Source organism: Aulonocara sp. 'chitande type north' Nkhata Bay, linkage group LG23 (assembly GCF_057382095.1).
Source record: "Aulonocara sp. 'chitande type north' Nkhata Bay isolate Kocher_YH1m ecotype deep benthic linkage group LG23, A_spYH_male_GT1.1, whole genome shotgun sequence".
Lineage (NCBI taxonomy): Eukaryota > Metazoa > Chordata > Actinopteri > Cichliformes > Cichlidae > Aulonocara > Aulonocara sp. 'chitande type north' Nkhata Bay.
The window spans coordinates 2190177-2213345 of NC_141365.1; the positions used below are offsets into that span (position 1 = coordinate 2190177).

Here is a 23169-nt window from a genome sequence, read left to right on the forward strand (position 1 = left end):
GCAATTACTTCACCAACTCGACGCTACAACGCTATTACACCGGAGACGAAAGTAATCACAACCCCGAGGTATTTGGCAACCGGGAAAATGCAACAATGCAGCAGTGATGACTTGGGTCTGCAATCACAGACATTGCTAAAAGCTGAGCCGTGTTACCCTCGTTAAGACCACACTGGACTTGTAACGTTGTGATTTCTACTTCATTAAGGACAGCCTCTTGAAATAGGCCATCTTGTTTTCAACGGGGTCCATATGGGAGTGAAAGTACAAAATATGTCAGCTAGGATATTAATATGAGCAAATAAGACACGAATCATTATTTGAACAGGGCGTAATGAGTTTAAGTTTTCACATATTTTAGATTCTAATGGCTATAACCCCTACAGCTTACTATTCATTTTCCAGATATTTTCTTGAATGTGAAATATTATTTACAATTACAGTCAGCATAAGATTAGAGTGTATAATTATGTTTATTGATTTGAGGGTACATCCTTTGCTCATTATCACCAAAAGCTCATTTCCATCAAACTTGTAGGATCAACCAATCACGGCTTTTGAAATGATGACTCATACCTAGCAACGGGGTCAACCACACCTCCTCACTAAGATAGGATTTTCCATCCATTCCTTGCTCAGAGTTCACTGAAAATGTTCTGGAATCACTTCTAAGCTAAAACTCCTGGCAAGGAATTTTTAGGTTAAGTTAGGAGCTCTCTGAGAGGATTCTCAGAATCCTTAGGGATACGGGCCCTGGAGTGCTTGAATGGGGACTTAACTTTGTGCACTTTCTGCCGGATGCCTGTGTGGTCAGTGAGTCAGCAGCTGTGCATGGGGGCATTAGAGCGGGCTGTCTGCAGCCAGGTTTCTATTTACATCCATCTACAGTGAGAGAAACACTTTGTCACCTCAGTTTAAAGAAGAAGGCTTATCAGCACTACCGTGGAGCTGTTATTCAGTTATTTGACTTAAGATAAGTTAAACAGATGCCTGGTTCCTGAGCGCATGTGACACACTGAACAACTGGATTTGTGTTGGCACAACAATGTCAGCACCAACTGTCACTGCATAGCATACTGACAACAACATCTAGGTCATTTTAGAAAAAAGGAAAGGGCAAGCTGCTGTCCCTCTGAACTGATAAGTCCTGAATCTGCGCTGAACTGGATAACGAGCAGATAATTATAATCTGTCTGCATTTAGACTCCAGTTCTACCAAACAGTCCAAACGAGCTGCTCTTATCTCAGCAGTGCGTCCTTGGTTAACAACAACAACAACAACAATAATAATGATGATGATGATGATGATGATGCTCATTTTGTTCATTCTAAAAACAAAACAAAAACGTTAATCAGACAAATTAATAAAAACCAAAAATGATAACCTATCCATCTGTTGTCATTGGTATAAAATCAGCAATAATTAGCTCGCTAATTACACTTTTGTAACGATCTTTTCATAAATACATAAATAATAATCTGACAAAAGTAACGCTGAGTCTGCAGCCAGAAATCCTCCAAAACAATTACTGTATTTATTTTATTAAAAACAAAGGCTTCGAGCTGTGAATAAATGACCGGGATAGGGCCGTGCGCCGGTGCGCGTGCATGTGTGTGGGAGCGCGTGCGGGGCTGAACAGCTGAACCTGCAGCAGGCGCGCGCGGAATGCAGTGTCCGGTAGAAAGTAACGGTACTTTTAAGGAAACTGCTCACCAACAGGCAACCAGAAGCCAGTCGAGTGGGTGGAAGCGGTCGCTCCTCGCATTGTTCCGCTTGGTCTCACTTTAGGTTTTGTGGCTTCCCAGAGGAATAAGAAAGAAAATCAATCAAAGCAGGAGGACGAAAGCACTGAAGAGGTAAAGTCTGGTTTCATAATTCTGTAGCACGAGGGGGATTGGAAAAGACCAAAGTGTGTGGTTTTAGATTATTTACCTACACCCTGAATTAGGATTAACCAGCTCTTTGGTTACTGCGGGTTTAGCCATGCTCATTGGTGTCGCTCTAGCTTCACTGCTTAATAATAGTTTTAAACGTGACTGAGGTTAGAATCAGGCTTTTATGGCATGATTTTGCCAGCTGTGCACAGAAATCACACTAGCGTTTGTTTAAATATTGAGAGTATTTATTACAAAGCAGGTTCTTTTTATTTATCAGCAGCAATAGAGTTATAATGGATTTCTTTCAAAATCCCTCTAAATTGGAATTTAAACAGTCAGAATATGGCGTGAAGATCCACAAAGGGCAACAAACACTGTCACTGTCTGACTTTGGCATTCACCTCTTAAAACGAGGGTGGAAAATCAAATCAGCCGTCCCTAAATCAAGCTACAACCTACCCTGGCTCCAGCAGTGTGTTGTAGGCCTAAAATTGATAACTATAATTGCTTCAATTAGCCACTCTCTGCTATAATGTAAAAGTGCTTCGAATACTTCTGAAGTCGGGCTGAACCCACCTGTGAGGCCTACAGTGATCCGCCTCAGTGCGTTGACTGTTGGTTCAATGGCAGAGCTTCTGATTAGCTGTGCCGGGTCACAGTGAGATCTTCATATCTGAGTCTGAAAGGTATTTGGGGACGCTGATACACAGCAACAGTTTTAGTGTGGGGTGACTAACAGTCCAAACAGCTCTCATTCATCCAGTTGTCCTGCTCTCAGTTTGGCCATTTTGTCGAGGGTCTGTGGGGCGACATGTGGGTGCCAGCTCGAGCTGTGTCCAACTGCCTATCAGTCATCAGAAATAGTCACGATCACATGCCCTAGAGCCACAAGTGGGCTATAAATAGGGGCCGGCAAGCTTCCATTGCACTCTTTCTCCAGATACTGAGTAACAGCTCTGTTTGCAGTGGTAAAAATGTGACAGTGCAGACAGACAGTAACTGTGAAATGTAGCAAAACGACAGTAAAGTGCTACGCTGATATTCAGCTAAAGGATGGAAAATCAAATTAGGCAAAGATAGAAATGGCATTAAAATGATTGATTCAAAACACAGATTAATAAAAAAAAAACTTTAAAATTAGGATTTTAATCATGTAAAATTAATGTAGTCTGCCATGTTGTCGGCCAAAGGGAGCACTTATGTGCGGCACTACATGGCAAAGGTTAACAAACTCAGCATGTATCTGTCAGTTTAGTTTTAAGCTTTTATTCTGCTGTGATGAGTGAGTTGTGTCTTTGTGTGTTTAACAGCAGATTCTTAAAAACACGTTTGGTGGAATAAAAAAGCAAGGTTGGCTGGTCATCAGTGTTTGAACCGTGACTTGTGTGCTTTGCAGGTGAAGAACTTTAAACAGAGTGTGTTTGTCGGCCTGTCACTGTGGTACAAACATGACTGAGGTGGCAGCTGTAGATGCCCACGACGTGGAAGATAAAGAAAGCGATGTGACAGCCAATGACGTCGAGGGTAGAGGTGAGAGAGCATCCACAGAAGATCAGAAACCTCGTGGCAGGAATGAAACGGCGAGCAATGAGACCGACAAGACACACGTGAACGGCTTGGAGCACAAAGAAAAGAAAGGGCGAAACGAGAGCTCGGGAGATGTTAATGGTGTTTCACAGAAGGAGGAGGACGAGGAGGAGGAAGAGCCTGAAACAAATGAAGACCAGAACATTTCTGATGTGGCATTCAAAAAAGAGGTGAGATGGAAAACACTGGCAGCATCTTTACATTTCTGGTACCATTTTTTCCCACAGTTACATCAACGAACTCATCATTTTTTCGACTGTTAAACCACAGAAACTCCTCAGATCCAGAAAGCTGGTGGCAAGAAGCTACGTGCCAAAGCTCAACAAAGACAAGGAGAACGTGACGAGCAAATTTGAGTCCATGCAGAAGGCCAGGGAGGAGCGCAGCAGGCAGAGGAACAGGGAGGAGCAGCAGAAGAGGAAGGAGCAATACATCAAGGAGAGAGAGTGGCATCGCAGGAAGCAGCAGGTCAAAGGCTGATAACCCCACTAACCTCCCACTGTGATCTGCATGGCATGATGAGGCATGGCGCCGTGACAGAGACTGCGGTTTGTGAGAGAACTCGATTTTTACACTGCACCGACACATCTGTCACATCTGTCACATCTCATGTATTAACCTGCTAAACGTTGTAGATATGAGCCCATGTTCAGTCAAACTGGCCTGTGCTTGTTGTTAAAGTGACCTTTTGTAAAAAGCCATCTTTAACCATATTAATATGCACTGAAACAGTCGTGCACTGAACAACTTTCTCACCACTACTTTAAATTCAGAATTCACCATATGTCAAATATCCAGCGGGTCACGTGATAGTGAAGCAGCATGAACGATGCCCGAAACGTCTGAATCCAGTGATCAACTAATCAGATTAGTCCACGATGGTAAATTGCTTTAAATTGATTTAATATATCACCAAAACGTCATTAATCCATTAGAAAAAAGCAGACATCAGTCCCACTGAGAAGGTCAGAGATCAAGAATTCCAGGGTTCAGCTTTTCTTCCTACTCGACTGCAGTGAAATACAGGCAGTGATACGGTGTTGTGTGATTATCAGGCACTCAGACAAAACGCCCTTCCTGTGTACTGCTGTGCCGTAGCTGGCCAGGCTCGGACACCTGCACTCATCCCCTATCTGTTCAACAACACGACGGGCCAATCAGAGGCCTGCTGCAAGCCACATGACCCTGCTATTAGCAGGGATTAGGCTCGTGTTCTTGCTGGGACCAGCATGGCTCCTGAGTGGCAAAGGAGATGATCCCAGCTAAACCGTAACCTCACCTCGTCACACTTTCTATCTGCTCGATCACAGATAAAAGAACTGCTTGCTTCCAGTGATGAGGAAGAGGAGGTGAAGCCAGCGAAGGTGGAAAAATCTTACGTCCCCAAAATCAAAGGTAAGGGATGGTAATGAGCGATGACTATCCAGGAGGAAGACGAGGCTTAAGGCTTGTGTCTCGCTTTGTGAAATCCTCAGGTAGCGTGAAGGGGAAGTTTGCAGAAATGGAAAAACAAAGACAGGAGGAGGAGAGGAAGAGGATGGAGGAAGAGAGGAAGAAGAGGGAGGCCCAGGATAAGCTGGAGAAAGCCAAAATCCAGAAAGAACTGGCTCAAAAAGCCGCTGAGGTCAGTGAACCTGGGCTCAAGCAAAAACAAAGTGTGTTTTGGTGTTTGAGAGGCTGCGATGAACCAGTGTGGTTACCACTGTAATGGTTAATCCTCAGCTGCCTCTCGGATGAGTTGTAATGGGCATTTGAGGTCCAAAGAGTTGGCACAGACTGGATGTAGGTCTGAATCCACCAGTAGCATTGCTAACATGACCAGTCTGTGAACTGCTGGCACACATTTAACCTCACTATGCAGGAAAACGATTCAAGCTAAATCAGACGGAGATTTCCAATTAGTCCACTTTCAGGCTTCTTATACATTCAGACGGTGCAGTTCTTGGAAATGGTTACGTCAGTGATCTCGTGCCAAATAGGCAATTACAAGCAGCAGTGCACTACTTCTTTGCCCTGATTCTGCTGCTGTAGCAAAGCAATAAGGTTCACAATGCTGTCTGAAAATGGGACTTTTATATGGATCCTGTTCAGTGTGAAACTTTGAATGTGGCTGCAAAGCTCTGCCTTAGTCATCACTAATAACACTGAGCCTGAAAGAGCAGGAGCGTAACACTGTTGCTTTCACTGAAACACAATCGGAAAAAAACAAACCCAAAAGATGTTTTCTCCTCAAACTTGAAACAATAACTTTTGCTTATTCAAATATCTCGCTGAATCTGTACCAGTGAACAGATTCCATTGTACTTTGTACGTTACGTTACACAATTACGTGTATCTGGGACCCTGATTATGGTAAAGATCAGATCATGAAGTCAAATCAGTTTCTTCAAAGCGTGTCTAAAAAGCTACTCTGACCCCTGACTGCTGCTTTAACCGTTTCCTTTGTGCCTCGTTGACCACATAAGACAATGACGCTTCAGATCACACCATTAAAAAGAGCCTGTTCACATATAGGAATGCACTGATCTGGAAACAGCTGGAACAGAGCTGCCAGGTGTAGACAGCAGATGACTGGCAGCTGTTTCCCACACCTCCCACAGACAGAATTAGCTCGAGCCTTCCCTGCTGCGACTGCTGCTATCTTAGACTGACACCCGTACACTGACCTACTGCGAACTGCAGAGTCGCTCCCTACCCACACACAGTCCCAGTGAACGTGGGAGGTTTGCTCTCTCAGTGCTGCAGACAACACACATAATAGTATTAATAATATCACATCTGACTCGTCACATTTGCTTTAATATAAACTGTGATGATATTGTTGTTGTGAATTCTCTAGACCGTGATTATCGGCTGTTTTAACTTTTTAGGAAGGAGATGACACAATCCTGGTGCGTGTGGTCCCGGCGAAGCCGTCACGACCTCCCGGCAAAATCAAAGTGAATTTTGAAGACATGGAGAAGAATCGAGAGGAGGAGCTAAAAAGGAAGGCAGAAGAGGAGAAAAAAAGACGCTACGACGAAAACAAGCGCTCCTTCCGGGAAGTGAAGAGACGCTCAGTTAATCAACAGGTAAATGAAGATGTCAATGTGAACGCAGTGTTAACAGGAGATATTGTGTTTTACAGCCACAGGTCTGCTTTCTTGCTTTCTTTTGCTTTAGGATGAAGAGGAGAAAGCTTCCGATAAGGTTCAAGTCACTCCTGGAAAGCTGAAACTGACCTTTGAGGAGCTGGAGAAAGAAAGGCAGGAGCAGAGGAGGAAGCAAGCGGAGGAGGAAGCCAAACGCCGCCTGCTAGAGGAGAAGAAAGCTTTTGAGGAGGCCAGGCTGGGAATGGTACACATGACTGCAAAACAGCAAGCATAGCTTTTGTACATGTGCGATTCACTGGCAGATCTCATGAAGGCAACAAGTGCGCTTCAGCAGCTTTAGCATTCCCATAGTTGCTGTACATCTGCATGTCGCTTTGCAACCCTCCTCTGGTACCGCCCTCAAGCTTAGGGCGGTACCAGAGAAACCACACATACATATCTACAGACGGATATAACAACCTTCCTTCTGACTGCCAGCATCTTCCAGTGTACAGTTACTTCAAGCAAGATATAAATCACGAGCCATGTGAAAATATTTCAGAAGTCCTCCTGGGATTAACATCTCATAAACACAACTTTAGGGGATTTGTGTTTGCGCTTCCAAATCACTTTTGTGTTGTGAAGATGGCCTAATCACGTTTGCGATATGTTTGTGTCCCATCAGGAAGAAGACGAGGAAAGCACAGGACAGGAAGACAAGGAGGAGTTTCGCCCAGGAAAACTGAGACTGAGCTTTGAAGAGCTGGAGAGACAAAGGGTAGAGGAAGAGCGCAAGAAAGCAGAGGAAGAGGCCAAGAGACGGATGGAGGAGGAGAGAAGAGCTTTTGCTGAAGCCAGGAAAAGCATGGTCAATATTAAATCTGCATTTAATACAAAACCTTTCTCTCAGAGTGGATACATATCTGTTGATTATATCAATGAATTTGTTTGCCTTAAAAGTGTAGATTGAACTTTTGTGCGTGAGGAAGCGATCATCTGCCAACTGAACGTTACACTCTAGTCAGCAGCTGGTTGGCCTGGTTAGTGAAACAAACTAGTCTGGATAATTATCGAGCTTTCTGTGCAGAGCTGCCTTTACTGTGTGTACAGGCGGTGAGATCAACTGCTTTTTAAAACCAGGCAGACATTAATGTGGTCTTTGCACCGTTGGGTTTTCACTCAGCTTGTAGACGAGGATGACGAGGTGCTGATGGCCTTGCTGAACCTGGAGGGCAGTGAGCCTGGGAAGATATGTGTCAGCTTTGAGGAGCTGGAACGCCAGAGGAGAGAGGAAGAGCAGAAAAGGGCAGAGGAGGAGGCTAAGAGGAGACTGGAGGAGGAAAAGAGGCTGTTTGCTGAGGCCCGCAAGAGCATGGTAAACGTCCATCACTTGGTGACAAAAGCATTGCACAGTCTGCATGTATTGGACTGATCACTAATGTGTTACTGCTTTTTTGTGCTGTTAAAGCCTCAAGTTGATTTGCTGCTGCTTTGCTGCTCAGCTCTCTTGTTACAGAGCAGGAAAACATGCATGAAAAGCAGTTTTACGATATTTGTAAAACAATCAAACACAGTTTCATTCAGCATCAGTGGATTAAGCCAACACCTTCTTTAAGTGACCCTGCAGAAGTGTTGCCTGTAATAGATTCATGCTGCACATCAGTAATGATGGGCTACAACTGCACTGCTGTTTCCTTGTCTCAATTATTTCTTCAAGAGCCCTGGTCTGGATCAGGAAAAGTCTGCATTTGGAGATGAAACAGTAAGAGATTTTCAGTTTCAGATATAGTATAAATTATTTTTACTCCAAGAGTCTTATTATCAATGTGTTCCCTACACATACAAGGACACAGTGGCCTCCAGACGATGCATCTTGTTTTTTTTGCATGCAGCTGTTTATCTAATGTTTGTAATGCTTTAGATTTGCACTTGCTTTTGCAAATTGAAGATGTTACTGCTGCAGGATTTCATTAAACATTAAAATACTGAAACACTTTTGTGGGTGCTTGTGTGTTTAGGTACTAGATGAGGACGAAGGGATGGTAAAGAGCGAGTCTCAGGAAGCCCTGCACCCCAGGAAACTGGAGATCAACTTTGAAGAGCTGCTGAAAGAGAAGGAGGAAGCTGAGAGGAGACGCAAGGCAGAGGAGCGCAAAAAGAAAATGGAGCAAGAGAAGCAGGAATTCGAACAACTCAGACAAGAGATGGGCGAGGTCAGTCTCGAACAGCTGAAAATATCAGACAGCAGCCAGTCGAGTCGACAGCGTGTTTTACAGAAAAATGTGACTAAATGTTTAAAGTTGTGTTCCACATATCGTTACAGGAAGAAATAAATGAAAGCTCGGATGTTGTAAGCAAAGAGTACGAAGAGCTCACTAAGCTCAAGAGAACCGGCTCCATTCAGGCCAAAAGCCTCAAGTCCAAGTTTGAGAAGATCAAGCAGCTGACTGAGGAGGAGATTCAGAAGAAGATCGAGACGGAGAGAGCCAAGAGGAAGGCCATCGATGATGAAATTAAGGAGAGAGAAGCTGAGCGGTTCCAGGAGGTAAGAGCACTTTATAGCACATGTGGTTTTTTTTCATATCAATGGAAGATGATCTCGGCAGCATGTATTACAAGTTTTTGTTTTTTCCGGAGGATGAGGACCAGGAAACGACTCCAGCGAGGGCCGAAGAGTCACCGTTCAAACAGAAAGTGGACATGCGAGCCCGCTTTGAGCAGATGGCCAAAGCAAGAGAGGAGGAGGAACGGAGGAGGATAGAGGAGCAGAAACTGCAGAGGATGCAGTTTGAGCAGCAGGAGATTGATGCCGCGCTCCAAAAAGTAAATCTTCCATTTTCATGACAAACTGCACCGAGATAACAAACGAACAACTTTTTGTGATTGTTTTGTCCTCTGTTTGCAGAAGGATGACGACGTGGAGGACGAGGGCAGCATCATTAACGGCTCTGCGGCTTACGAAGATGAGGAGGATCACGCCAGGTCAGGGGCCCCGTGGTTTAAAAAGCCCCTCAAAAACCAGTCGGTGGTAGATTCTGAGCCAGTTCGGTTCACCGTAAAGATCACCGGGGAACCAAAGCCAGAGGTGACCTGGTGGTTTGAGGGAGAGGTGCTTCAAGATTGTGAGGACTATCAGTACATAGAGAGAGGAGAGACATACTGCCTCTACCTGCCGGAGACCTTCCCCGAGGACGAGGGAGAGTACATGTGCAAGGCCGTGAACAGCAGAGGCACGGCAGCAAGTACCTGCATCCTCACAATAGAAAGTAAGACCACCTTGGTGTGATTGCATGCCCGTCTGGATATGAACCTCTCTTCACGAAGTGGATCGCATGCTCCTCTTCCTCGTAGACTCTGCCAGACGGCGAGTTGGATAACCGTCCTTCTGTTTCTTTCTTGCAGCTTACGACTACTGATGCCGCCTCGTGATCTAGAGAGTTTCCCTCTGTCTCTCACTCCTTTTGTAAAACGTCGTCCCTCCTGGCATTGTCAAACAGAGGGAAGGAAATAGCAGTATGCTTGGCATTCCTAAGGGAGGGACACATAACACACATATGCAAAAAACAAAGACAAGATGTTGTTTACGTATTGCTCAAATGTAAAGCTGCACTCCCCTCTAGGATGGAAGATGATACCTGTGCCAAAAACACGTGGTTCTTGTTCCCACGACAAGGGCTGCACCAAAACTTCAAAACGATCTCTCCTGCGCGGCCCTGACAATACTCGTCATACCAGCACATTTCCTGCATTGCTCTGGTACTGTTCTGTAAATATCACACGTTTTGGTCCATAAATGGCAAATGTTAAGCTTGAGGTATTGAAATGTTAAATGTAAGATGTGCATTCACTTAAAGAACAGCAGTTATATCGACGATTTAGAGGCAGCCACATGTTGCAGGAACAAAACAGCTGCATCCCTGAGTTTTACTTGCAGCCTCTACAGATGAATTTTTCATGCACCAACCATTTTTGTGTTAAATGTACTACACTTAAAGTTGTCGAGGATTGATAATGAATATAAAAGTAGACATGTCCGATTATTTGTCGTATATTATAAATAGAAAAAAAACCTTTTAATAAAATGAACACAAAGAACTGCATTGTTGATTTCTTTCACTGTTACAACCTTTGCAGCAACAAACTGCAACCTGTTGCCTGAAAGGACGGACTGTCCCGTCACGAATGAGTAACCACAAGCTACACCTGAGGAAACCCATCATCACTCCACAAACACTAGCATCCCAGTGTAGCATGCATCCATAGTACAGCACAATGAATGGAGCTGTATGCCATGGAAATGCAGTGGGTGGTAATTTATCAAAATGAAAAGTTCCCCATAAAAATCATGAAAATGTTCGAATACTCAGAATGATCCGTTAAGACATGGACAGCGCACCATGGCTCCAAACCGTCTGAGGTGGACATCTTTTTGTCCAACACAGAGCTGTGCAGAGAAAACATACAACAATAAAGACATGCACATAATAAAAGAACATTATACATGTTCATAAGAAAAGACTGTGGGAAGGAAACTGCAAATACATAAATGTAACCTTTCTAGAATGAAATGCCAGAATAGGTTCATTGCTTTTTTCTATAAGTTTTATTTTAAGGCAGCAAAGTATTTAAAATGTCTTGTGACCTGACATTGTAAGTATTGTGTTCAAATGCAATCAAAGGGCCTTGTAACTACAGGATAACACTGCTGAGTAAACTGCAACACGCTGTGAACACAGGATGAAGCAGTTTCAAGAAGGAGGCCGCACAAAGTTTTCCTCCCTTACAAAGACATGTTTGGATCCCATCCTTGGTTGACTACACATTAGAGCAGGGGTGTCAAACTCAAACACACAGTGGGCCAAAATTCAAAACTGGAACAAAGTCGCGGGCTAACGTTAATATTTATTGAAATATATTTATTCCTCCAGATATAAGAATGAATCTTTTCTTATGGACACGTTTTGCTGAAAAACTGAATATGGAACAAGCCGAGCTTAATACTAAACAATATATATATTAGCTGTATAATACCAGTGGGCCAGCTCTAATAGTAATTTGGTATGGCTTCGCGGGCCAAATGTAATTAGGCTGCGGGCCAAATTTGGCCCGCGGGCCAGAGTTTGACACCTATGCCTTAGACAAAGCAGGCAACTGCCCTCGAACCGCATCGTCGCACTGCCCGTTCATCAGCTGCACTTGATGAGAACTGCACCTCTTTAGTTGTTGTTCTGTCACAAAATGTAGGTATTAGTTTTGTTATTTTTCTTTATCTGCATCTCTACATTTGTATTCAGAACACGTTCAGCTGAAACATGATTTCAATACAGTTTGTGTTCAGACTTGAGGAGTTACACAGCAGGAACAGGGCCTGTGGTCATAATGTTCAACCAAGGAGCAAGTTCCTCAAAAAGAGGTTTATAGTCTTAGCAATTTACACACTGTCAGTTTAAAAACATGCATTTGATGTATTTTCTTTTTTAATCATTCCACATATTTGGAGGGTCTACGCCTGTGGTTTGGCGGCCCCTCTAGCCCTCCTTGCTCTGGGCGAGGTTGTGCTAGCATAAGCTTAGGCTAATACTTCTGTATACAGTGCTGCTGCTCATTGCATCCTGCACTTTGCAGGAGGAACTACGTCACTGTCAGACTGATGGAAAAGCTTTTTGTTCATTCTTGCAAGAACACTCTCACTCTTATAATCTGAGAGGAAGATGAGAGCCAGGCCCCTCAGCTTTTCCTCATAGTACTTTCAGACACATGGTTTAGATACAGGGTCACATGCAAGTCAACAATATTTCTCTGCACAGCAATTATTTCATGGTCAGTCTGTTCCTTTGTCGTAGAACACATTGTTCTAGAACACATTGTTCCTCGTGCACAGCAAAGAAAAGATTCAGAGGTCTACAGATGTTGCAAAATGCAGCTGCTTGCATTTTAACAAGAACTGGGAAATTTGAGCACATTACCCTGTTCTGAGATCACTGGCTACCTCGTCAGGTTCGAGCAGATTTTAAGGTCCTGCTGCTCACCTACGCGGCTCTAAATGGATCGGCACCTTCATACCTCTCCGACCTTTTACACCTTTATGTTCCATCTCGTGCGCTCCGATCTCAGGACTCTGGCCTTCTAAAGGTTCCTAGAGCCAGAAAAAAGACAGTTGGAGAGCTTTTACCTTTCGTGCCCAGTTTCTGTGGAACAGCCTCCCTCAAGATATTAGGCAGACCTGCACTGTGGAGGTTTTTAAAACTAAGTCGAAGACATGTTTGTTCACCCTATCCTACAGGTCTTAATTCTTTGCCTTTTAGTTTTTTAATTCTTACTGTTTTTACTTGTACTGCTATTTATCTCTTTTATTTATTCATCTTCTTACTGTCAAATAGCTGTACAGCACTTTGTTTGAAGGCACTTTATAAATAAAGTTATTATTATTATTATCTAAACAATATCAAGAAGATCAAAATACATGAGTATAAAGGGTAATAATACCTCACATGGAAAGCCATGAACTATGGAGGAAACGTAGAACACACAGCGTGAGGACACGTATGACAACAATGTGAGAAAGAACAGAGGAAGACTGAAGACGTAAACACACACATGAGGTAAGAGCAGAGTGGAAACATCTGGGGAACACAGCTGAACAGAACCCACAAAAGAACCAAAGCTAGCAAAGCAGAACATCACACACGAGACGAAGGACCATCGACGGCTGGGAAAAAGGATCACAAAGGGAATCAACTTAATATGACTGAACTCGGAAGATTAACCAGAACCCAAACAGACTGCAAATAAAATATAATAAACGCAAAAGAAAAGCTACAACCAAGTTCATATGTAAAGGAGCTAAACCAAACACAAAGCTATAGATCGCCAATACTTGGTGTCATCATGGCCACCATCTGCCCATCATGGGTACCTCTGTATACAAAATTATATCATCTATGCAATCTACCTTAATCAGTGCTGTAATAATAATTCTCTGAATCAGTCCTTGAAGACACGGCACACAGCAACAACCAGTAATGGTCAGCTGCTGCACATCACTTAGTTGGAGCTTGGCCCAGTCTGGTTGGAGCAGGGTGATTTTTCACTCTTTGGTTCCAATGCAGTTGAAAGGTTGGAAGGGCAGAGCACATCGTACACCCTTGCTGTCTTCCTCAGCATCACATAGAAATCTTTCTAACCTTGTACCAGCCCTCCTGTTTGTTTAGGCATAGCATGGCCCATGGCTCAATAAGGCTCTCTACAGTTAAATGTGGCTATGTTATCTCAAAGTAGTTCCCAGTGCATCAGACGTCATCTCTTTGTGTGTGGCTTGCTTCCCATTTTGATCTGTTGATCATTTAAATCAGGTCGGGTATCTGTGTTTATAATATAAGGTACAATGTAGTTCTGATAGTTGTTGCTAAGTTGTCTTAAATGGCATAATTATGTCTTGGTTTTTCTGCAAAGATCAGAAGTTATTGAGGATCGGGTTGCAGAAGTTCCCTGCACTTCAATGACTTAACAAGCAAGCTTCTCGTTCACTAACCTGATGGCTCGCTTTCCCTTTGCACTTGGAATTACACTTAAGTCTGATTTTATCATCAAACATTTTCCTGGTAAATTTATTGGATAAGATTCAGATAACACAAATGTTGTCGGACAGGTCTTTTGAATTTGTGGTCAGTGGGAGTAATAAGGTATCCAGCAATGGTCCCAAGGCCTCCCACAATTTGCAGGTTCCTTATTTTTGGCAAAGGGCTGGGATGTAGGATCTGACTTGAAGGAGCGGAATGTCAGATAAATCCAAAGGTGACACCACTTTAATAAAAACCAAGGCAATGGAGACCCCGATCGATGTGCTGAAAGAGCTTTTTCTCTTATTCTTGCAAGAAGAAGCAAAATTGTGATAGTCTGAGAGGACGCTGAAGAGCAGTCCTGTCAGCTTGTTTGAACCGTGGGTTTCCCAGCAGTTTCATAGCACTTTCAGACACATGGATTAGATACAAGGTCACATAAAGCTCTAAGATATTTTTCTGCAAACACGATTATTTCATGGGCAGTCTGTTCCTTTTGGCTTCTCTCATCTCCAAGCACACATTGTTCCTCTTTGTTGGCAGGGTGGTGTGGTAATTGAAATAGTGTGATTGTAAACTGTCACTGATTTCTCCAAACTTAACAGTCACGGAGGGGAAATGATCATGAATCAAATATTTAAAAAATCACAGTGGTGATGTATTTAAATGAAGGATGAAACATCATTTCAGCAGCAGCTCCTGAGCTGTTTGTTGTCCGTAACAATTTATTATCTGTGGTGCATCTCTGTGGTATTTAGATATGAAATCATCCCAGACTGGTTTCTTGAACATGAGTGACTTCACTGTACTCACATGGTTTCCACAGTAACCACATCTCAATCTATAGAGCCGCTTTGGGATGTGGTGCAACAGGAGATTTGCATCATGTGTAGTGAACAAATCACTACACAAATTGAACGAACGTAATTCAAAAAAAAAAAGGGGGGGGGGGGGTCGAATCCAGTGCTACCGAGCTGTACCGGATAGAAGCTGTACCCACAAACCTGAGAGAAGGGCACCAAGGCTAAAGTAGCCCAGGGCATCAAAAAAGCTCGAAGCGTCCGTGAACGACTAGCTTTGCCATGGTAACGCAGCCGTACAGGGTCAGAAAGGGCCGCAGTTTCACGGAGCTGTAGCCCCCGCGAGGACACCCCACGACACCGAGTGGAGATTGCATGTTTTTCACCCTGTTTGAACCTAAACTGTACCCAGCTATGATTTATTAAGACCTTAACAATAAGCAGCTAACTCAGCTCTTCAGTGCTGTCGGCGCAGCATCCCGCTGCTGTTTGCTAACACCATGGCCGCTTCTCGTTGATCATGTATGCTAACACGGACAGACTCGTCCTCGGCATGGTCCCTTCAGTCGAAGAGGTGTCTTCGTCCCTTGTACGGGAGTATTTGAGTCGTAAGGTGAGTCGGCTAACGTGTGGTAATTCAGACTGATAGCCCATCACAGCGTTTCTGTGCAAACCGCTAACACTGCTAGCTAGCCAGCTGCAGCTCCGCTGCGAGTTTGTGTCGATGCGATTCTGGTCCAGCGAGCGTGTCTGTAAGCAGCCCTGCTTTATTTAAAATAAGAAAACGTGCATGTAGTCGTAGCAGCAGTGCACGAGGGAGAGCATGCGACCAAGATGCAAGCTTTCGCAATATGAGGGGAAATAAATAGACTAATTCCCAGTTTGTTTGTTTTTTGTTGGAAATGTTGTTCAGGGGCTGAAGAGGACTATTGCCTGCATGGATGAGGAGCATCCACGCACAGAGGCCAGTATCAACAACAGGTCGGAGCTGAGGCAGATTCTCAGCATTGAGGATCTCTACAGGAAGAACAAGGTAAGCGTTAAAGCTGCAAGGTGACTGCTGTGGTGCGCAACAGGTAACGTGTGTAGCTGATCTCTCTGTCACTGCAGCTTCAAAATAACCCTCTGAAAACATTACTGGAGGTTATTGTAAAGCATCTCATTGAACAAGTAAAGAATGAGAAACCAGTGAGCAGTGAGGTTTCCCCACGGAGAGCCCAAACTAGTTCGATGGATAATGGAGGAGAGGAGGACCGCAGCCCGGCTTCTGTTCCAAGCAAACAGACCAGATCGAGGTATTTTACAGGCAGCGTTTGTGATTATTTTCTACTGATTTTACTTTCTTTTTTGTAATAATGTGCTTAAATGAATATGCTGTTGTCTTTCACAGGCTTGATATAACAGCAACATTCCCTTCTCAAGCTACAAATGCTTCACTGATGCCAGCAAACGATAGAAAGTCCAGTAATAATCAGACAGGTTTCCGGGGTCCTGACTTAGGAGTTCAACAAGACCATCCAGCGATGGATTCCCTCCAAGACAAGAAGAGCTTAATCCAAAAAGAACCAGAAAAAACCACCTCTGAGACCACCCAAAGGAGCAGAACTAATCGCATTAGGAGAGGCATATTGGTTGGACCGGTACCCCAGGTACTAAAGCTTTTATGCCTAAAAACACATGTGATCGCGTGCTCATCTGCTGTTAATCCTCCACTTTCTCCTTTCAGGAATCAAACAGAAAACGTAACAGTCGAAAGGTGTCCCAGCCGCTACTCAGAGGAGAAGAGGAAACCAGACCCACTCAGGATGGACGTTTGGTGACTGGAAGTTTACAAGGCAGCAGAAGTGAAATCGGCTCAGCTGACCGTGTACGACCGTGCGAGGCGCTGAGCGTCTCACAGAGAACACCGAGTGAAAACAGCTTTGAGCGAGTGAGACTGAGCATGGTGACGACAGCAAAGTAAAATAGCTTTAAGTTGTTTGACTCCACATAATAAGTAATGGCCTCATGCTCACTGCTTTCCCAGGCTTTGTTCTCAATATTTACACGTTGTTTTCTTTTTTAGAGCAAAGACCAGGCCAAGTGTGGCTGATCTGGATGCGTCTGCGATGGTCTTGGGTAAGTGCTGTGCAGTACAGGGCTGTTAAAAAGTGCTTGTCCCTTTCTGATTATTGATTTCTTGATTTCTTTTGCATATTTGTCACACCTAAGCATTCAGAAAACCAAACAAATTTTAACCTTAGAGTGTGATAACCCGAGTAAATGCAAAGCGCAGATTTTAAAAGTTATCCAAACCTTCTTTATTCATAAATTACCCGTGGTTAATTCATTTTCGGGAAAGCTGAGGTGGATGTCAGCAGCCACACCCTGACTCTCCCTGATGAGTTAGTAGCATTAGTTAGATGGCTGCCTCGCTGCTTTAAGACCCGAATGACTTGCTGTAATTGATGGAACCACAAATTCTGCTCTCTGCTATAAAATCCAGAAGGAGAAGGTTTAATCATACGTTTGTTTGTGAAGCTCAAGTGCACAAAGCCCTGAAGCACACCAGCAGCAAAACAAACAATCATACTTTTGGAATGACCTTAAACAAAAAGGGGCTTGCAAAAAAAAGCCCCCATTGTGACTGGATCAAAGCAATTCTGCCAAAAAACGGGTCCAAAATTCCTGTTGGTGGCACAAGCAGTTATTAGTTTAAGGTTTGGATAATCTTTTCCCATTAAAAGTGAACTCATCGTTTAAAAACGGCGTTGGGCTGTCTTCATCTAGTATTAAAGTTTATTTTAGGGCAAATACTTTCTGTATGTGCGGTCCGGGGCTTCACTGATTGTTTCTCGCCCTTTGAAAACAAATCGGTGCCTAACTTTTGATTTTCAAGGATATATTTGTGTTAATTATTTAGATGACATCGAGGATTATGATGACGATCTGCGAGAACTCTGCGACGCCCCTCTGCGGGGAACCTTACCCGAACACAGCCTCGCCGGTCGCCCGATGGACCAGGGCACTGCCACGGTGGGTTTCTCTCAAGCTGCTGCGCAGACTTTCTGCAGTTGCCTTTGATTATGTCTTTGTTTTCTGTTTATTCCCTCTAGGAATTAAAAACACTTCTTCTTGGATCCAGCCTAAATTGTTTCAATATTGAGTGGAGGAATCAGGGTTTCACATTCTCAGACACGCATGACCTCCGATATGGGATTGTGCAGAGAAAGGTGATTTCAATCAAGCCGGATGCTTAAATTGTTTTTATTTTCACAGGCTTTATTTAATTGTGGCTTTGAATTTTTTAAGGGAGGTCCTTGTGGAGTTCTGGCGTCTGTTCAAGCCTTTGTTCTTAAGAAACTGCTGTTTGAAAGCACTGAGAGCTGTACCACGGGCCTGCAGTAAGTCACCCTTTAGTTCATGGCATGAACCTGCGAGCACTTTATTCCAGTCACTTTCTAAAGCTGTTACTTCACACGGGGGAATGATGTTCAGCAAGTGACTTCTGTATTTCAGTTCCAACCGTACTATCACCAGAGAGCTTCTCGCTCAGATGAGATTTTTTTCCCCCTTCAGGAGATTAAGACCGTCCAACAGCATCAGGAGAAAGTGTCTCGTTTTGGCTCTGGCTGAGATCTTGTGGAGGGCTGGCGAGGAAAAGCAAGCCACAGTTGCAATGTGAGATCTCCAGTTTTACTGAAGCACACAGCCGTTTTATTGGTGTTGTATCTGCAGATATTGTGCAGATGTTAGGAACTGCGTTGGTGTGAGTCTGCTCTCGCGTCGCTACGTTTATGAAGGTGTTGCTGTGGTTTTGTTGTTTGGAAACAGAAATTCAGGGAGAAATCAGTTCACCCCAGCTCGACCCTACAGATCTGAGGGGGTGCTTGAAAAGGTACACATTTTTATATTTGCACTGAAGCTAATCAGAATGAATGTAAGATAACTGGTGAGGTTCATGAAATGATATTTGTCAAACTTACGTAAGATTCAGAGCCGTAACCGTAACTTTGTTCTGTTGACGTTTTACGACTTGTCTTTGTTCTAGATCACCTGTTTGACTGTGGAGAACCTCAAAGATCTGGAGTTGATCCTTGAGCAGCATGTTGAGCAAGTGAGAGAAGCACATTTCTTCTCCTTTTCCCTCTCGAGGGCACAAACGTTTATCCTCCACTTTCCTTTTTATCTGTTTTTTCCCCACAGTTTGAACCTGGGATGTTGGGCTGCGTGCTGCTGACTGTGTCTGCTGTTCTCTCGCGGTCCATTCAAAAGTACTTTTTTAAAAACATCTTTTATGCAGAACAAAGTAGCTGGAACCAGACTGTGAAACAACTATGATGTGGTTCTTCTTTCTTTAGAGTACAGGAAGATATGGATGTGCCCACCACCACGCTGATTGGAGCCCATGGGTACTGCACACAGGTATTGTGCTAGTTGGATATAAGAAGATTCATTAGCTTCAGCTTCTAAGCTGCTTTTAAAGCTGTCACAGTGTTGTTGTGTTTCTGGGCTGTGAATCTGCAGTGATGGTGCGACATCAGGTGTCTTTGAAGTGTAGCTTGGAAGATTCGCCTCTAGGTGTCACTAAATCCTAAACAATACTCTTTAACTGAACAGTGAAAAAGCAATGAACCCCTCGGCCGAGGCCGCTCGCTCTCTGCGCCGTTTGCTGTCAGAGGAACATTTCTTCATTTTGTCTTTGTTGTTCTTAAACATACGTGTTGACAGTACGCGCCACGCTGTCTAAGCTTTACAGGAGGTAACAGAAACACGACGCAGTAATAACTGTGTTTTCTCACCAGGAGCTGGTCAACCTGTTGCTGTGTGGCAGAGCAGTTTCCAATGTGTTCGATGATGACGTGGAGCTGGACTCGGGCAACGGCAACATGACTCTGCTCAAAGGAATCAAAGGTCACTGCGACGTCGGCCTGCTGTCCTTGTTTGAACATTATAACATCTGTAAGGTGAGAAACACCGAGCCTCTAACAGACCACATCCCAGTTTGATTCATGTTACACCGACAAGCCCTGACTTCAGGCCCATTGTTCACTCTGATGATGGGAGCATCGCCACAAGTATATTCTTAAACTATTATAGAATCTATATGATATTCAAGTAAACGTATGTGCCGCAGCATTTGGAAACCAGTACTCAAAAATCTTCATTTTTAACTGGATTTTTCGTAATAACTGGTAGCATGTTGGTAAATGAGTGAACTCCTGACCAGTTGGTCCCCGTCCACGCAGACGGGAAGGCCACCAGCATTATTCTGGGGCTGAATTTCACAGACTGTCTGGTCAGGTCACACCCTGAGGTGAGCAGGGTTTTCCTCTCATAGTTGAAAAGTTTGAATAAGGGGGATATGGGTTTGCGTCACGGCTCAGCTGTTTTTGTGCACACCCGGGACACCAAAAGCTCCAGAAACACCCAAATCCTTCAAAGCTGTTGTAGTTGTTTCTTTGGCCGGTGCAGAGCTTCCAAACTCATGAAGTCTTGGAGCACCATCTGTGTCTGACTTCACTCCTCTGCTGCTCTGCTCGGCGACCTGTTACGTCGACTCTGTCGTAGTTCGCTTCGTTGGCGTCTTACACACGAGACGTCTTTACATCAGGTCGTCGGGAATAAATGGTTAAGATGGGTTTGGCTTACGTACAGAGCAGTAATGCCTGCGTTGCTTTCAGTACACGTATTGCATCACTCAGTGATTCTGTATGGCTGATGTGATCAAAGACAATTGGTTTTCTCCTTCTAAGGTAGGAGCTTACCTGAAGACGCCACGCTACCCCATCTGGGTGGTGTGCAGTGAAAGCCACTTCAGCGTGCTGTTTGGCCTGCAGAGGGAGCTGTTGACCAACGAGGGCGGCACGGAGTTCGACCTCTACTATTTCGATGGACTGGCCAACCAGCAGGAGGAGATCCGCCTCACTGTTTGTACGTAGCATCGTTTATCTGATTGTCTTTGTCTGCAGCCCCGTGTGTCCAGTCTGTCTTCTTACAACCCCCGGGCCTCGGACCGGTACCGGTCCGTGAGTCGTTTGGTACCGGGCCGCGAGAGTAGAGGCTCAGGTGTGAAATGTCTGGTTTTCAGGGTTTTATCGGTTTTCAGCGTTATTTTGTTATCGTTTTTATCGTGTACTCTGTTTTCCTGGGTCTTTCCACGTGTGTTATGAATAAATCTTCTTTTTTTCGGTACCGGTACTAGTTTTATTTTGTTGTATTTATCCGCGACACCTTAAAGGCCGGTCCGTGAAAATATTGTCGGGCATAAACCGGTCCGTGGCGCAAAAAAGGTTGGAGACCGCTGCCTTACATGACGTCTAAAATGTGTTGGGTTAATCGTGACCTGTTTTCAGTCAGATTTTTTAAGTCGTTGCTTCTGAGTGTTCCTAAAGCTGCGAAATAAAAATGTTTTTACTTTTAGCGGTCGGCAGATTGTCCCAGAGCAGTCAGGAGGTGGATACTGACCTCACTCCTCCTCTGGAGCTCTGCATCCGAACAAGGTGAGAGCCGTCATACAGACAGATCCCTGAAACAACCATAAAATGTTTCGACATGTTTTGCTTTTCCTTTTAATCCTGTAACGAGTTCTGAAGCTGTAATAGACGAGTCTGCTCTTCTTGCAGGTGGAAGGATGCATGTGTCAGCTGGAATGACACGGAGCCTATTCTCTGAGCGATCATCTGTTTTCAGTTTGCTTTTGTTATTCTTCTGGTTTATTTCACGTCGGAAAAGTGCGATCGAAAGGTTCAGAGCCTGAGCCCGTAAGAAAGTGAAAACTGTGACCCGTTTAAATTTGGCCGCCGTCCTTTTCCAAGTAGTTGCTTTGTTCCTCTTCTCCTGCCATGCCTGACACATTCCCTGGAAGTCAGCTTTTTAATGGATGTATATTTATTTATTTTGAATGCCCAAAGTGCTGCTTCTGAGGTCCGCAGTTAAACTTTTAGAGGCACATCTGGCGCTGGTCACAAAAATACGTGCACTCCTGATGTTGGTTGTGCAACATGTCTCTGAATAATGACTCCGCGTGTTTTTATCATTTACTTTTTCATTTGTTTTCATTCAACAGGGATGATTTACAGACTACTGCCAGTAAATGCCCTTTAGTAAAATGAAGCCGGGGCGGTCCACAAAGAGCCGCAGAGCTCGCCATAATTTGCAGGTTTTGTCCTCAGTTGGCTTTGAAGGTCACAGAAACATACAAACGGAGCCGAGAACAGGGAAAGGAAACACTTTGATGTTGACACATTTTGTTCAGGCCAAAACGTTTCCTAATAATAAAGACGTTCTTAACATGACGTTTTTATTTCTGATGGCAGCGTGTGAGCTGATGCACACGACCACGACGTGCTCCATCCACACGTAACGGGAACACTCCCAGAACCTTTCGATTGCACTTCTTGCGTTGCTGTTTTGTCCGTCTGAGACGAAGCGTTGTGCAGACACATGGAAAGCTGTCGGCCGCCATCGTGTCGTCTGTCACAGCCTGATTCTGCTGCCCGCACATTTACCATATTTTGGGGAATAGTTGGTCTTCTAAAGTTTGGCAATAAGAACATGTGCATATTTTAGATGTGTTGCTGCAGGACAGTGTTCACCACAGTGGCCTTCTGCTGTCAGCTGGTCCTTTTAACATAAAAGCATCGTATCCACATTTTACACTAAATTAATTTGATTTCTCTGCTGATAAATATTTGGTAAATGGACTCAAAGCGCTCTATACAAAATATATGTAACATGTTATTATTTTAAGGACTTGTGACACATATAATCTAGATGAACTTTTAGTGAGTGTGACATTCCTCATCATTGCCTTGATGCTTGTTCACGTTGGACAAACCACCTGTGTGGACAATAAAATAATTGAATACCTCAGCTGTCTCCATGCTTGATGTTTTCTACACTAAGCACTGTGCCCTCCTGCTGCCTGCCATCCTGATGGAAACTGCAGAACACCGAGTATGTACTGAATACTGCAGTGCAGTAACTTTGTTATGTAAGCTGCTCTTTGTTGTCTGTATCTTGGTAATCAGAAAAGACCATGAACATGGCCTTAAGGGTCAGACTGGGACAGGAAAATCCACGGATACTTCACCACACATACAAAGACAACAGCTTTAATGGAACTACTGGGTTGATGCTCTGTTTCAAGAGCAAGTCTGTAATAGCAGGTCACCGCTGTGAGAGCATGTACTTATTGTTTTTAAAGAGAAATAAAGGAGCAGTCCTGAACACAAAGCCACTTCAGTCAGTGTTAGCTGCTGACTGCTCGACAGGCAGCCGAAGCTAAAACTA

The 23169-nt window shown here is 44.1% G+C and overlaps 2 protein-coding genes across 5 annotated transcripts; both read left to right on the forward strand.

The window, feature by feature from the left end:
* Positions 1-1701: 1701 nt before the first annotated feature.
* On the forward strand, positions 1702-10631 carry nexn (nexilin (F actin binding protein)). 3 transcript variants are annotated; one of them, XM_086282748.1, is made up of 15 exons: positions 1702-1857; positions 3275-3635; positions 3736-3933; positions 4776-4860; positions 4941-5089; positions 6336-6536; positions 6628-6801; positions 7222-7404; positions 7720-7911; positions 8254-8298; positions 8555-8749; positions 8860-9081; positions 9174-9359; positions 9442-9802; positions 9939-10631. In XM_086282748.1, the coding sequence occupies exons 2-15, from the start codon at positions 3327-3329 to the stop codon at positions 9950-9952; spliced, it is 2514 nt and encodes an 837-aa protein (XP_086138874.1). In that variant the 5' UTR covers positions 1702-1857; positions 3275-3326; the 3' UTR covers positions 9953-10631. The 3 variants fall into 3 exon arrangements, with proteins under 3 accessions (XP_086138874.1, XP_086138873.1, XP_086138875.1); XM_086282747.1 differs by having other exon boundaries at positions 9442-10631; XM_086282749.1 differs by lacking the exon at positions 8254-8298 and having other exon boundaries at positions 9442-10631.
* A 4419-nt stretch (positions 10632-15050) lies between these two features.
* Positions 15051-22749, forward strand: mindy4 (MINDY lysine 48 deubiquitinase 4). Of its 2 annotated transcripts, XM_086283234.1 has the most exons (18): positions 15054-15508; positions 15809-15928; positions 16006-16190; positions 16286-16544; positions 16622-16854; positions 16961-17013; positions 17798-17910; positions 17991-18107; positions 18187-18278; positions 18454-18555; positions 18709-18772; positions 18926-18991; positions 19081-19148; positions 19236-19299; positions 19680-19841; positions 20631-20808; positions 21299-21377; positions 21501-22749. In XM_086283234.1, the coding sequence occupies exons 1-18, from the start codon at positions 15416-15418 to the stop codon at positions 21547-21549; spliced, it is 2097 nt and encodes a 698-aa protein (XP_086139360.1). In that variant the 5' UTR covers positions 15054-15415; the 3' UTR covers positions 21550-22749. The 2 variants fall into 2 exon arrangements, with proteins under 2 accessions (XP_086139361.1, XP_086139360.1); XM_086283235.1 differs by lacking the exons at positions 21299-21377; positions 21501-22749 and having other exon boundaries at positions 15051-15508; positions 20635-20783.
* The last annotated feature ends 420 nt before the right edge of the window (positions 22750-23169 follow it).

Bases quoted from the DNA above. Each gene is read 5' to 3' on its own strand.
- nexn (XM_086282747.1), top strand. From the start codon at position 3,327: ATGACTGAGGTGGCAGCTGTAGATGCCCACGACGTGGAAGATAAAGAA. The intron at 7,912-8,253 runs GTAAACGTCCAT...TATTTCTTCAAG, and splicing joins CTGAGGCCCGCAAGAGCATG to AGCCCTGGTCTGGATCAGGA. The intron at 8,299-8,554 runs GTAAGAGATTTT...TTGTGTGTTTAG, and splicing joins CTGCATTTGGAGATGAAACA to GTACTAGATGAGGACGAAGG.
- mindy4 (XM_086283234.1), top strand. From the start codon at position 15,416: ATGTATGCTAACACGGACAGACTCGTCCTCGGCATGGTCCCTTCAGTC. The intron at 18,279-18,453 runs GTAAGTCACCCT...TTCCCCCTTCAG, and splicing joins AGCTGTACCACGGGCCTGCA to GAGATTAAGACCGTCCAACA. The intron at 19,149-19,235 runs GTACTTTTTTAA...TTCTTTCTTTAG, and splicing joins CTCTCGCGGTCCATTCAAAA to AGTACAGGAAGATATGGATG.